This window comes from Cibotium barometz, chromosome 13 (assembly GCF_041138505.1).
Source record: "Cibotium barometz isolate CiBa-2024 chromosome 13, ASM4113850v1, whole genome shotgun sequence".
Classification (NCBI taxonomy): Eukaryota; Viridiplantae; Streptophyta; class Polypodiopsida; order Cyatheales; family Cibotiaceae; genus Cibotium; species Cibotium barometz.
In genome coordinates this window covers 28,455,415-28,468,629 of record NC_141058.1, presented here as the reverse complement: position 1 = coordinate 28,468,629, position 13,215 = coordinate 28,455,415, and the positions used below count along the sequence as shown (strand labels likewise).

At 42.0% G+C, this 13,215-nt stretch overlaps 1 protein-coding gene across 1 annotated transcript; it reads left to right on the top strand.

Moving 5' to 3' along the window:
• Positions 1 to 1,035: 1,035 nt before the first annotated feature.
• On the top strand, positions 1,036 to 10,407 carry LOC147632566 (peptide transporter family protein). Its single transcript, XM_086807347.1, has 6 exons — positions 1,036 to 1,285; positions 1,382 to 2,100; positions 8,653 to 8,710; positions 8,851 to 8,968; positions 9,062 to 9,179; positions 9,848 to 10,407. Exons 2-6 carry the CDS (start codon positions 1,441 to 1,443, stop codon positions 9,893 to 9,895), a joined length of 1,002 nt encoding a protein of 333 aa, XP_086663473.1. The 5' UTR covers positions 1,036 to 1,285; positions 1,382 to 1,440; the 3' UTR covers positions 9,896 to 10,407.
• The last annotated feature ends 2,808 nt before the right edge of the window (positions 10,408 to 13,215 follow it).

Sequence of the window (13,215 nt, the reverse complement as noted above, 5' to 3'; positions counted from 1 at the left end):
ATGGAGTCTCCGCTGTACCTCTACGACAGCTCAACGACCCGAACTTCATCTCGGCAGCAGTATTGCTCTTCTTAGAGTTGGCTCTCCTGTGCTGCCACCATTGAGAGATCAACATCTTCTACAGGGTTTTCATATACAGCAGATGGTGCTATGAGGCTACACCTTGGTGAAAATGCTCATGGAGATGGAGCCGCACATGATCTCCTTCTGCAAGGTACACACTAAAATGCCCCGTTCCCAAAGTGGAGTTCATGATAATGCCTGGCCCCAAAACTATCTACAAGTCTAAGGTGTCCCAGCATTACATGTGCAAGAGTGGCAACAATGAATCACCACCAGTGTCTCCAAAATTAGTAACTCTATGCCGCCCATCATTTCAATAGCAAGGTCAATCCTTCCTTTCAATCTCTCTCTCTCTCTCTCTCTCTCTCTCTCTCTCTCTCTCTCTCTCTCATGTTGCTAAATTTTCCAATGTAAGCTTAATAGCTTGCATTAAAAGTTTATCCCATTGTTTTTATATTCATTATCTACTTCTACTCTTTATTAAACACAATTACTTCCCCTCCACATGGCAAATGAGAGGAAGGAAGGAGAATTTTTGGAATTTCAAAATGAAGTTATAATTTTTCACGCTTAGGTCACGCGTTTGTTGTAGAGCAACGCCTGGGTCACCTACGATTACCAGTTGGTGAAGAAAGGAGGATTTTTGAAATTTTAAAATGAAGTTATAATTTTTCACACATAGGTGACACGCTTGTCGTAGAGCAACATGTGGGTCACCTACTTCTACTCTTTATTAAACACAATTACAAATGGATTTTTGGACTTTTAAAATGAAGTTATAATTTTTCACGCTTAGGTGACGCGCTTGCAATGCATGGATCAACTACGATTACCAGTTGGTGTGCAAGTGACCAAGTGACTTCTCTACAAAAGCATTGAAGACTTGGTACCGTTACTTTTTTCAAACTTTACAGATTTGCACATGGCCGATTCACAATTGTCCGGACTCCCAAAGCTGTGCTAAACCATTTTGAATCTGCACATACCCTCTTCTCGAACTTGGTCTCTGTCCCCAGTTTTTCACGCAGAACTCCTCTTTCTTCCCTGTGAAACCCTAGCACAGAGGCCCTAGCTTCGTCAGAGCATCTTCCTTCTCTGTGAAACCCTAAGTAAACTGCCGCAGACATTTTCTTGTTCTTGCGAATCATCGAAAAGCAGTGCTTCCATGGCAAGGCGATACAGGACGAAAGTTGGATGTTCGTCAAGTGCGCGTGATTCACAGGTAAGCTCGCTACTACTCTGTCAAAAGAAGTGATTCTCTCTGTGTTTCAATCTTTCGTGCAGATGGGGAAGGTTACTTAAAATCTGTGAAATGCAGCTTGCAGCCGGAGAAATGTCTATGTGCTAGGGCTTCTGTGTTAGGTAGCAGAACTGCATATGGCATGCCTTCCGCTTGTCGTAGAAGACAACTCGCTAGACGATGCGGAGCTGTGGGACTTCATAGACTCCACCGTTGCCCGCCGCAGCGCCTACAAGCCGCATTCCAAAACTCTCCTCATCGAACATCACGCTCTCAAGCCCCCCATAGTCACAGAGCTTCCTCCATCGCCTCATACCTTCACCGATACATCAGAGCAGAGAAGATTTCCCAAGGGCCAGAAAAGACAGCCTCTCTGTAAACCTGAAACAGCAAGCTTTTTTAAAGATGAACCCAAGCCTATTCGTTCATGCCCCCCGCCTATCTACAAAGTAGAAACAGCGGAAGATTTCCCCTCTGCTTTGAAGCAGAGTCCATGGATCCAGCCTCAGAAGATGGCTCGCCGGGATGGAGACCTGCCACTGTCGGAAACCAGAATTGATCATGCCATCGAATCCCATGGTATCATGCAGAGATCGTACACATCAACCCGATTTCCATTGAACCAAATTGTCCCTCATGAGCCTAATGTCTCATCATCACATGAGCTCTTCGAGAGGCCCCGAGGCAGCAAAGCATGGCCTGACAACAATGAGAACAGCAGGCTAGTGGCTAATGATTGGATGCCAAGCGTGCCCTCCGCATCAATGTTCAAGCACATACAAAACGCTGCTTTAAGTGTAATTCCTCTAATTCCTTATGTCATTTTTTTTGGTGAGATTGTCTGAAAGATTAAAATCTTATACCCCACCCTGATGTTGCATTGGAGGAGATTGTAATATCATGTTTGGAATAAATAATAATGCATAAGCTTACGTACAGTACATTGCAAGAATTACGTTTCTATGAACATTTGGATGCCAGACTATCCAAAACGCAGCTTTGAATGTTAAATTTTTTCTTATCCCTGTTAAGACCTGAAAAGATGCAGGGGAGAAGAGAGCTTGAGCTCTTGCAAGCACACACACTCACAAAACCCTAAAAAAGAACACACAAGGTGAGAGGTTGAAAATCTTCTTCTTTTTCGCACAACACTCAACACACCATATACAAAGATAAGAGTACACACAATATGAAAGGTATTCAACCAAATACATACTAGGATTCTCTATAGTGTGAACCCAACTAAATGAGCTGGCGCTATAACTATGCCAGTCTCAAGAATGGCTGTCACACAGTCTGTCATCCCACTGGCCGTATATCACCCATGATCTTACCAACCATGTCAGTGGTGTAAGTGGGACCAATCCCTCCGGCGGGTCATCAGTGTCTACCGCCTCACTAGATGAGCTCGATATCTCAACACTCTCCCTCGAGCTCAACTCCATCTCATGTACACCAAGCGAAGCCTTGAATGTGCGGAGCTTCTCTGTACCCGATGCTTTGGTGAAGATGTCAGCGACCTAATCCTGTGTGCTGATATAAACAAGGTCAACGTTTCCTGCCAAAACCTTCTCTTTGACAAAATGATAGTGGACCTCCATATGCTTCGTGCGAGCATGAAAAACTGGGTTCCTGGCCAACTGTATACTGCTAATGTTGTCACAGAAAATGACAACTTGTCTATCCACCCCACTGATAGACCCAAATCTGCAAGTAGCTTTCTCAACCAAGCTACCTCACATGCTCTCATAGCAGCACCTCTGTACTGGATAGAGCAATCGTAGGCTGCTTCTTGCTGCTCCAAGTCACAGCAGCACTCCCCAAAGAAAACATGAAGCCACTAGAGTAGATCTTCTATCTGAGATACTATCAACCTAATCAGCATAGCATCTGTGTACCCATGTACACATATCTTTGTCCCAGTTTCATAAAATAGTTCACAATGCGAAGTAGATCTCACATACCTCAGTATGTGTCTCAATGCATCCAAATGCGGCTTCCGAGGAACCTGCATAAACTGACTTACCAACCCAACAGCATAGTTCAAATCTGGCTTGGTGATCGTCATGTAGATCAAGCTTTCTACTATGCGCCTATACATAGTAGGATCTTCCAAAATCTCTTTTGAATCTGCATTCAACTTGCCATTCTGATCCAATGGTACTAAGATAGGCTTACAGCTTGTCATACTATACTTGGATAATATGTCCAAGCCATACTGTCTTTGCAGTAATCCAATACCATGTGGTGACCTAATCACCTCAATGCCCAAGAAATATCTAAGTTCACCCAGATCCTTCATCTCAAACTTCTGTCTAAGCAAGATCTTTACATCAAAGATCTCTGCATCATGGTTCCCCATAATGATCAGGTCATCTATATAGATGACAACAAGCACAATCCCTCTATCACTGTGTCTCACATACAACGAGAAATCTGCATTGGCTACATGAAAGCCAATAGTGACAAGATATTCAGAAATCTTGTCAGTCCATGCTCTTGGTGCTTGTTTTAAGCCATACAAGGCTTTCTTTAACCTGCAAACATGCTCGGGGTGACTCACATCCTCATAACCAGGTGGTTGCAACATATACACCTCTTCTTGCAAATTCCCATGCAAGAATGCATTCTTTACATCCATCTGATTTAAAGACCATTGCTTTGACGCAGCCACTGCTATCACAACTCTCACTGTTGCCATCTTGGCAACTGGGCTGAAAGTTTCTTCATAATCAATGCCATATGTTTACGCATATCTTTTGGCTACTAAACTAGCCTTGTATCTGCTTATGCTTCCATCACTGTTATGTTTTACTTTGTACACCCACTTGCATCCAATGGCTTTCTTGCCTTCAGGCAATTGCACTAAATCCCAAGTCTCATTTCCATATAGTGCATCCATCTCCTCATCCCATAGCTTTCTCCCAACACACATTTCCAACAGCCTCATCAATGCATGTGGGCTCTACAACCTGCACAACTTCTACCATGTATGCATAGTGATGTGTCACATAACCATCATAGGTAAACCTCTGCACAGGATTCTTCACTCTCCCAGATCTTCATAGCTTTGCATTCATGGCTTCCATAGCCTTCTTTACACCAGGTGTTCTCATAGCTGGTATCCCAAGATCCTCATCAAGGCTCATCTATGAGCCACTAGACTCTCCATCAACATGAGAATGCCCTGCAGAAATATCAGGCATACTAAGGGGCTCAATCACTTTCTCTTTGCCTTTATGTGATGTACTAATCACATTCGCAGGAATGGTATTATGACGCAGCCTGCCACTCCATGGTCTATCAACTGAACCACTAGATGAGGACTCTCCTGGTCCACTCAAAGACTGTGATTGCTGACTTGCATTCTGTGCAACCACATTTCCACTCACATCAGCCCCAACAACTTCTTTTTCAGCAACATACCAGATGCTCATCTCATTAAAAACATCCTTGCTTACCCTCAACTCACGTGTAGCAGGGTTATAATACCTGTATCTCTTTTGCTCAAGGGAATACCCAATAAACACACATTTTTCAGCTTTTGGATCCAGCTTAGTTCTCAGCTCATCTGGCACATGCACATATGCAATGCATCCAAAGACTTTCAGATGAGATAAATCAGGTTTTCTTGGAGTAAACCTCTCCTCCGGAGTTACATCATGTATGGTTGCAGTTGGAGTCCTGTTCATGATGTTTGTTGTAGAAATAACCTTAGCCCAATAGCTATGCGGCATATTCTTCTCTCCTATCAATGCTCGCGCAATCTCAGCAATGTGTCTATTTTTTCGCTCAGCAACTTCATTTTGCTGCGGAGTGTATCTGCATATAAACTGTCTCTAAATACCATTCTTCTGCAAAAATTCAGAGAACACATTGGATAAGTACTCTCCTCCTCTATCTGACCTTAGGCACTTTACATGTTTCCGTGTTTGCTTTTCAATCATAATTCTGAAATTCTGAAATTCTGAAAATGAGTGAACAGCTCACTCTTCTCCTTCATGAAGTATACCCACACTTTTCTTGTGTGGTCATCAATAAATGTCACATAATACTTGCAGCCTTCCATAGACATGGTCTTCGTAGGACCCCATACATCTAAATGCACAACATCTAGCGTATTTTTGCTCACATTTCTGTCACGTGGAAATATATGCTTTGTTTGCTTTCCAAATTGGCATGCTTCACATATTTTCTGCATACCTTCAACTTTAAACTTTGGCAGCCTTGTCACAATTCCTTTAGTATGCATAGACTTCATTCTCTGTACATTCACATGTCCAATTCTTTTATGCCAAATGTCTGTGTCTGCAACAATTCTTGAACCATTTGCAAACATCGCAACACTCACTTCAGGCATGTTTACATTCAATGTAAACATTCTGTCCACTTTGTTGCCTTTTGCAACCAACTTGCACTTGTCTTTAAAGTCTTCAACATAACAACCATCAGGGTTAAACCGAACCTGCAAACCCTGCTCAATCATGTGGCCAACTGAAACCAGATTCTTTGTTATGTTCGGAACATGAAGTACATCTGCAAAGTACTTCACTTTGCCATCCTGCATAGACAATGGCACATCTCCAACATGGGCAATTGGATGAGCAGTGTCATCCCTTGTTTCCACAAAACTTGGTCTTTCAAGGTTTTTCATCTCCTTGAACCACTCCCCATGACTTGCATGTGGTTCGAAACACCTGAATCAACGTACCATACATCATCTTTATGTGTTGCTTCAACATTTTCAGACATGGCATTAACGACATGCTGCATAACAAACAACCTTTCATTATTCTCATTGTTTTTGCTCGAGGATGCATAGTTGTTTTGCTACAATTTTCTATTTTGCATGTCAGCTTGCTTCTTATAACAATCGGCTTGCACATGTCTAGGCTTACCACAATAAAAGCATCCACGTGTATCATTATATTGCCTTTGCTAATTTTCACGATCTCTTTGACTCCCCTTGTCTCTGAATTGGCCTCTTCCACCTGCGTGTTGTTGTTGTTGTGAATTCTGGGACTATTGTTGTTGTTGCTGTTGGCCATAATTCTGATTACCTGTTCGGCCACCTCCTTGGCCGCGTCCACGGCCTCCTCTACCTCGTCCTCTTCCTGAACTTGTGTAGAAGGTCTGTTGCTCTGAACTGTTGTTGTTTTGTGAAGACTGTTGGTCTTCACCTAAGCTCTTCTCTTCTATAATCAACATAGATACCAAATCTGTGAAATTGGGAATGTTTTCCCGAGTCTGAATAGACGTCTTGAACGCCTTGTATTGTGGCCCGAGACCACGTAGACAGACTTCCACCTTATCATCATCATCTACTGAAACACCAATAGATACAAGGGATTCCACAATACCCTTATCTTCAATGCATAGTCATTCACAGACACACTCTTTTTCTCCAAAGTATGAAGTTTATTCTTCAACTGTATCTTTCGTGCCTTGGTATTCGTTTCATAGAGTTTTACCAAGGTGTCCCACGCATCCTTGGGGGACTTGGCATCCTGTATGTGCCCAATCATGGTAACCTGTATACTGATAGAGAGCCAATACATAACTTTTTTGGCTCCTTAGTTTCAATCCTTGATCTCTTTCACATCTGTAGCAGTCGGATTAATCTTCGGTATCTCCGGTGCCTCTTCGTGCTCACCTTCTATGTAGTCCCAGTAACCCTTTCCCATGAGGAAATTTGTCAACCTGAACCTCCAAGCATGGAAGTTGTTCTTGTCAAGCTTCTCAGTAACAATCTGGTTTATGCCATCATTTGACATCTTGCCAGACACACAAATTTACAAGAAACAGCACTCTGGTTTGTCTTGCACAAATTGTTGTATTTTCTGCAACGGTACTGTACTACTCTCAAATGTCACAACCAGTGATCTCAATGTGCATATATACACCCAATGGTAACTGTTTGACCTCCTTGCAGCACACACAATGTCTGCACAACCAATCTGTCTTCCTGCAGTTCTTAAAAAATAGAGTTCTGTATAGAATCGATGACTTACCCGCAGTGCTCGAAATCGCCTGCTTTTTGAAAAACAGAGGTCCTAACGCGTCCGAAACGCGTTTTTGACCTGAAAAATTACGTTCGATAGGACAATATAGTTGCCCTATAGCTTTACTCCCGCGAAGAAAGCTCCTCAATCAGAGATCGTTTGCCTGTGCCTCCCGTAGAGCTCCCGACAAGGGTGTAGTCGCCAACACAAATAGGGAAGAGTAGATGAAGCTCCACCCTCGTACCACTTCCTGTGCTTCTCTTGCTTGCAGCTCAGCTCTTAGCATGAACCAAGCTTTGATACCATGAAAAGATGCAGGGGAGAAGAGAGCTTAAGCTCTTGCAAGCACACACACACTCACAAAACTCTAAAAAAGAACTCACAAGGTGAGAGGTTGAAAATCTTCTTCTTCTTCACACAACACTCAACACACCATATACAAAGATAAGAGTACACACACAATATGAAAAAGTACTCAACCAAATACATACTAGGGTTCTCTGTAGTGTGAACCCAACTAAATGAGCTGGCGCTATAACTATGTCAGTCTCAAGAATGGCTGTCACACAGCCTGTCATCCCACTGGCCGCATATCACCCATGATCTCACCAACCATGCCAGTGGTGTAAGTGTGGGGCCTATCCTCCAGGCGGGTCATCAGTGTCCACCGCCTCACTAGATGAGCTCGATATCTCAACAATACCTAATCGAATCGTATTTCTCAGCTTGATGCCGCATTTGGGGAGGAGGTGAATATGACGTCTGTGATATGAAAGCATGCTTTTTGGAAAGTGGCTTTGCCTTTCATGCCTTCATCCCTATTTGCTAAATCCCTACTTCGCTCTAAAGTTAACCTAAGAACTTGTATCTGTCAGCATTCCGACATTTTCATATTTCTTTTGATAAATATTATTCAGGTCAAGAAAAATCTACACAAGGGAGCCAGCTGCCTAGGCCCTATAGACCTATTTATACATGCATGAAACAAGTCATTCATATGTTTTTGAAACCAACCAAAAACAGTGCATGGTGAACCATTTTTTGAGGACATGAGTGTCACCATGCTTTATCAGCTTCTAAGGTGAGAAGCTTTTCACCCTGCAATTTGTTTATGCATCCTTGTCACTAATTTGTGCTAAAGGGTGGTATGCCTTTTTGAATTCTGTACCATTATGATAAGCCCTATTTTCCTGCTTTTGAGTTCAGCTGTTTGTAGGCCAGTTTCATAGTAATTGCTGAAGTTATTTCAAATGGATTCTTCAAACTTCAAACTTTCTCTTGTTTCATCTCAAACCACTTGAAGGCTTATGTAAACTCTCGTAAGATGTGGGGTTTCATATTGTCCAGGTTTTGGAGAAAAGTGATTATGTGCTGATGCAAGGGAAACCTTTTATTAAGAAATGTGGTAAGCTCACATTATTGCGTTGTTCATGTAATCATCGTGTTTTATCTCAAGTGTGTTCTAAATCTATGTTATGTTCTTCAGGTCACAATAAATTTTCTGGTTGTTAATTTGAAGTCTTAACATAGTTCAATGCTGTATAGGGTGGAGGAAAATTGCATTTTTCTTCAATATATCATTTGAAATAAAGGACAGAACAATACAGTTTGATCAAAGCAATAATGTACAGAGAGCAGAGTTTGTTGTCCGAGCAAATATGCAGTAAGTGTTGATTTATAACCTTAAATTCTTGTATTTGACCATGTAAGTGTTGCAAGAACTTGTGGGAAGGTTCTTAATGCATGTGATCGACAGATCTGGCAGGTACTCTGATGGATGGGGTTCTTGTGATCGTGGAGAAAAGAGATTTTCCAAGCCTAACCATGATATACCCAGTACTGCTGAAACACGAGCCAAAACAAGAGCATGCCAGGTACTGTCTTATTGCTTGAATTTTGGACTGTGAAAAGTGGTTACACTGAACTTTTTTCCAGCCTGTAGAATACAAAGATAAGGTTGAAGTTTATTGCAGGGAAGACATGACTATCCTCACTAGTATTCAGCTACAATGGTTGATGAGTTCAAGGGACAGGTTTGATGAGGAGAAGATAAAAGAAGTCAAGGAATGAACATATGCAGTAGGCTCATACCATCGTGCTTAAGTGCTTGCGTCCAAGCAATGATTTTGATAAGGACAGGAGTGATTGTACCCTTGGCCAAGAAGTCCAAGGGCACAGGAACTTATGCAGGTGGGTCTTGTAGCTAGCAAGGGAGCCACTTCAAGTATAGAAGCTTGAACTGCAGTAGAGACTTCATTGCCTGAGCCATAGCACAAAAGGGGGAGACTGGAAATTTCTAGTGATTTGAGTGTCTTTACACACTATGCTTGATATTTGATTTCCCGTGTCTAACCCGTTTGAGCATGTTCAGATTACAGTTTAGAAGTTTCTGTTGGCTTCCAAATGTGTTAGCATATGGGCCTTAGCATGTCTGTTCATGTGCACACATGGATCAACCTCAGATTGTGGGAATATCTTTGTTCTTATTTCAGCACACTTGACTGCCACAATGCAGATGAACAGGTTTGTGAATGTGTTGCAGGACCTTCTGGGAATTGGGGAGTACAAGGGTGCAAGTGTTGGATTCTAGATAATGTCATCGGCAGGTTTTCATCAGATTGTTTTCTCAAATCAAGAGTGATGGCTGTACTTTTGGCTTGTGGTACCATTTTTATGCTTGTCCAAAAGCTTTTGATGTAATTCAAGCTGCTTTGCAAGTCACTTGCACATCTCATATACAGGAAGACGGCCTATTGTCATCCATTATTTCTTCTCCATCACAGCTTGCAATCCTCTCAAGCCAGTTGAAGCTTAAGGCTCACAAAGTCCTCAACCGGCAGATTTTACTAACATTGAGTACAGAAAGAGCTGATTCGTTTGGAGAGTGCATGCGTGATTGGGTGTATTGAAGATGTTATAGAGCATTTATACTTGTATGAAATTTCATCTATCTCCCCCAGCATACTTGTATGAAGTTTCATCTATTCTCCCCCGCCCCCGCCCCCCACAAGGAATTCTTCTGAGTTGTGAACGGTCCCCTTTTCAAGCACATGATATTAGCAGAACTGTGTTGGCCCCTTCTAGAGGCAGATTTCACCAACATTGTGTACAGAAAGAGCTGATTTGCTTGGGGAGCACATGACTACTCCGGTGTTTAGGAAGCATGTGACTGGTTGGGGGTGTACTGAAGATGTTTTAGAGCATTTATACTTGTATAATGAAGTTTCATCTAATCTCCCCCCCCCCCAACCCCCCAACCTCACTAACTTCTTCTGTGTAGCCAAGCTCCTCTTTTTTAAGTAAATGTTACGAGCATAACTGTGTTGGCCCTATTTTTTGCACCTTCTGTTTAAGGCAAGGTTTGTTGCTCAAGCTTTTGCATGGTGCACAGCAATGCTGGTCTCTGTGTATGAATGCAGTAGCCAGTTCACTTTGCATTCACGAGGCAAACTGGTTGAGCTAGCCTGGACCTAATTTAAGTGCAGGCTAGACTATATCTTAAGGCTATATGTTCTTTGTGTCGTTAGTGAGTCTCCATATGCCCACGTTTCATGGAACTAGCTAAATTATTGAAAGATAGGGCACTGTTTTTTAAATCTCCGTTAGTAAGAGGCAATTAAGAAGTTAAACACAAGGCTCAATTTATGCTCAAAATAAAATATGGCACCAAAATCTTGTTTTTCCTCTTGTTCAAATATTTGAGCTTGAATATATTCCAGTGTCGAGTATAAAGTTTGTAAGGTTGTAACGTGATTTTCCATAGGTAGAAGGCTCGACGAGTGGCTGTCATTTATCAAATTCCTCTTGTTGGATGGATGGGAAATCCTCTATATGTGGATGTCCTTGCCTACCCCCCTTTTTCTCACTATCTTTTTGTCACCCATTGTGGGGTAGAAATGGCTAGTGGAATTGCCCTTGGGATGACATGGACCAGTCTCTCCGTCGATTGGTCTCTCTAGATCAATAAGTCGACGTTAAGCAGTTCTCGTCTTTCGGGTGTGTGTGTGTAAAAGAGGACATTCTCACTACCTTTCTGCCACCCATTTGTGGGGTAGAAATGGCTAGTGGAATTGCCCTTGGGATAACATGGACCCACTTGGGTTCAAGTCTCTCCCGTCGATTGGTCTCTTTAGATCAATAAGTTGACGTTAAGCAGTTTTCATCTCGTCTCGTCTCTCTCTCTCACACACACACACACATGCACGCATACGCGTGCACACGTTCTAAAGTTTGTTTGGGTTCTTACTTAGTGGAGGAAGGGGGGGGGTGCTTGGGCCATGAGCTTTAGTTGCATGGGTGCTACACATGGATGTAGTGTAGCCTAGCCTTAACTTAACAACCTTAATTATAGTGATCAAATGCTATCTTTGGGCCACCAATACTCCTCCTTGGAGCGAAGGTGGTGAGATCTAAACACAAAAGAAGTAACCAACCTTCAACTCCATCACCACATTGTAAAGAGGCGACCTAGCCATGCGTATCTCCCATGCCATGCTATTTTCTCAGTCAGGTTATGACCGAAGTTGAGAATATTGCTAAATCACCTCTCTTGACACCTAATTGCGATAAGAATATATCTTTGCCTTTTATAGCATCAAGGCATTACAATTGCTCTTAAAAACATCTCTAATATTTCTGGAGTTTGGGGGACAACTCAGGCAGAGAACCCTTGACTCATACATAAGATCTAGAAGTTGAGGAAGAATCTTCCCTTGAACATATGTCGGTGAAGATTCTTTTTCGGTAATATTTCTAAGCAATGGTTGCTTAGGTCATCCTTGTAGGCTCATAAGCTAGGACAGAGGACCTCGTGTTAGATGTGTTTGGCAAAGAAGTGGGTGTCGATGTAGAACACGTATGCCTTGAGATAGGCATCAATGGAAAAGGTTCAATAGCTCCATGAAATAAGTGTAGGATTTAGATCTTGTGGTGGTCTCAAAAGCATAGGTTAAAGCACTTGGTGTGGCATGTGCCTACTTCTTGAAGTTAAGAAAAATATTGAAAGAAAGATTGATCCATTGAACATCTTACCACTGAGTCATTTGATAGTTATTAACACACATATTGATAAAATTGATGAAGAAATTATTGATGAAAACACACATGTTGCCTTTGTATGCCTTCATGTTGTAGATTAGTGTAGAGGCCCTTTGTTGATAATGACTTTAGAAGACATCCATGTGAAAAACACACCGTTGAATCATTATTATGGTTGTAGGTTTATTTCATCTTTTGTAAGCTTGGTAGTGGATACTTTATGGCGATAAAAATGTTGACTATATGCTAGGCATAGTATGGGAAGAAAATGTAGATCAGAGCGCTGTTATATGAGGAAAGAATGTTAATTATAGGATGGTTACAACATATGAAAAAAAAATGTACCATGTGGCTTTTAGGTTGACAAAAGGTAGATATAAGGCATCTACATGAGCATGAGAAGGTGGTTGCATGGACTAATAGAGGGCTAAGAAGAGGTGGCTATATGGGTGAGAAAATGCGGCACATAAGGTACCTATATGGGTTGTGTATGAGCATTAGTTCTGAAAATGCATGGAAGATGGATATGTGAGCTTCTACAAGAGAGAAGATAAACGTAGCTTGTGAAGGTTGATCAACTGACCAAGTAAAAACATAGAAAATGGTGCTACATGGGAAGAAAAAAACATAGCATATGAAGGGGGTGGCTCATGAAGAGAAAAATGTAAAGATGCTCATGGAAGACTGAAAATGCAAAAACCCAAAGAACGTAGAAACCTTAAAAATACAAACCCTAAAAATGTAGAAGGCGATAAGGTAAAGCACGGCGTTGGAATGGAGCCTAGCTTTGATACATTTTGGAAACATGGCCATGTGTAGGAGGGAGTAAGTGAGAGTGGAAGGAGAGATGGAGCGATCAAGCCATGATGTGTG

Excerpts from the sequence above, each read along its gene's own strand:
- LOC147632566 (XM_086807347.1), top strand. The coding sequence starts at position 1,441 with ATGGCATGCCTTCCGCTTGTCGTAGAAGACAACTCGCTAGACGATGCG. Across the intron at positions 8,969-9,061 it reads GTTGTCCGAGCAAATATGCA|ATCTGGCAGGTACTCTGATG; the intron begins GTAAGTGTTGAT and ends TGTGATCGACAG. Across the intron at positions 9,180-9,847 it reads CCAAAACAAGAGCATGCCAG|GACCTTCTGGGAATTGGGGA; the intron begins GTACTGTCTTAT and ends AATGTGTTGCAG.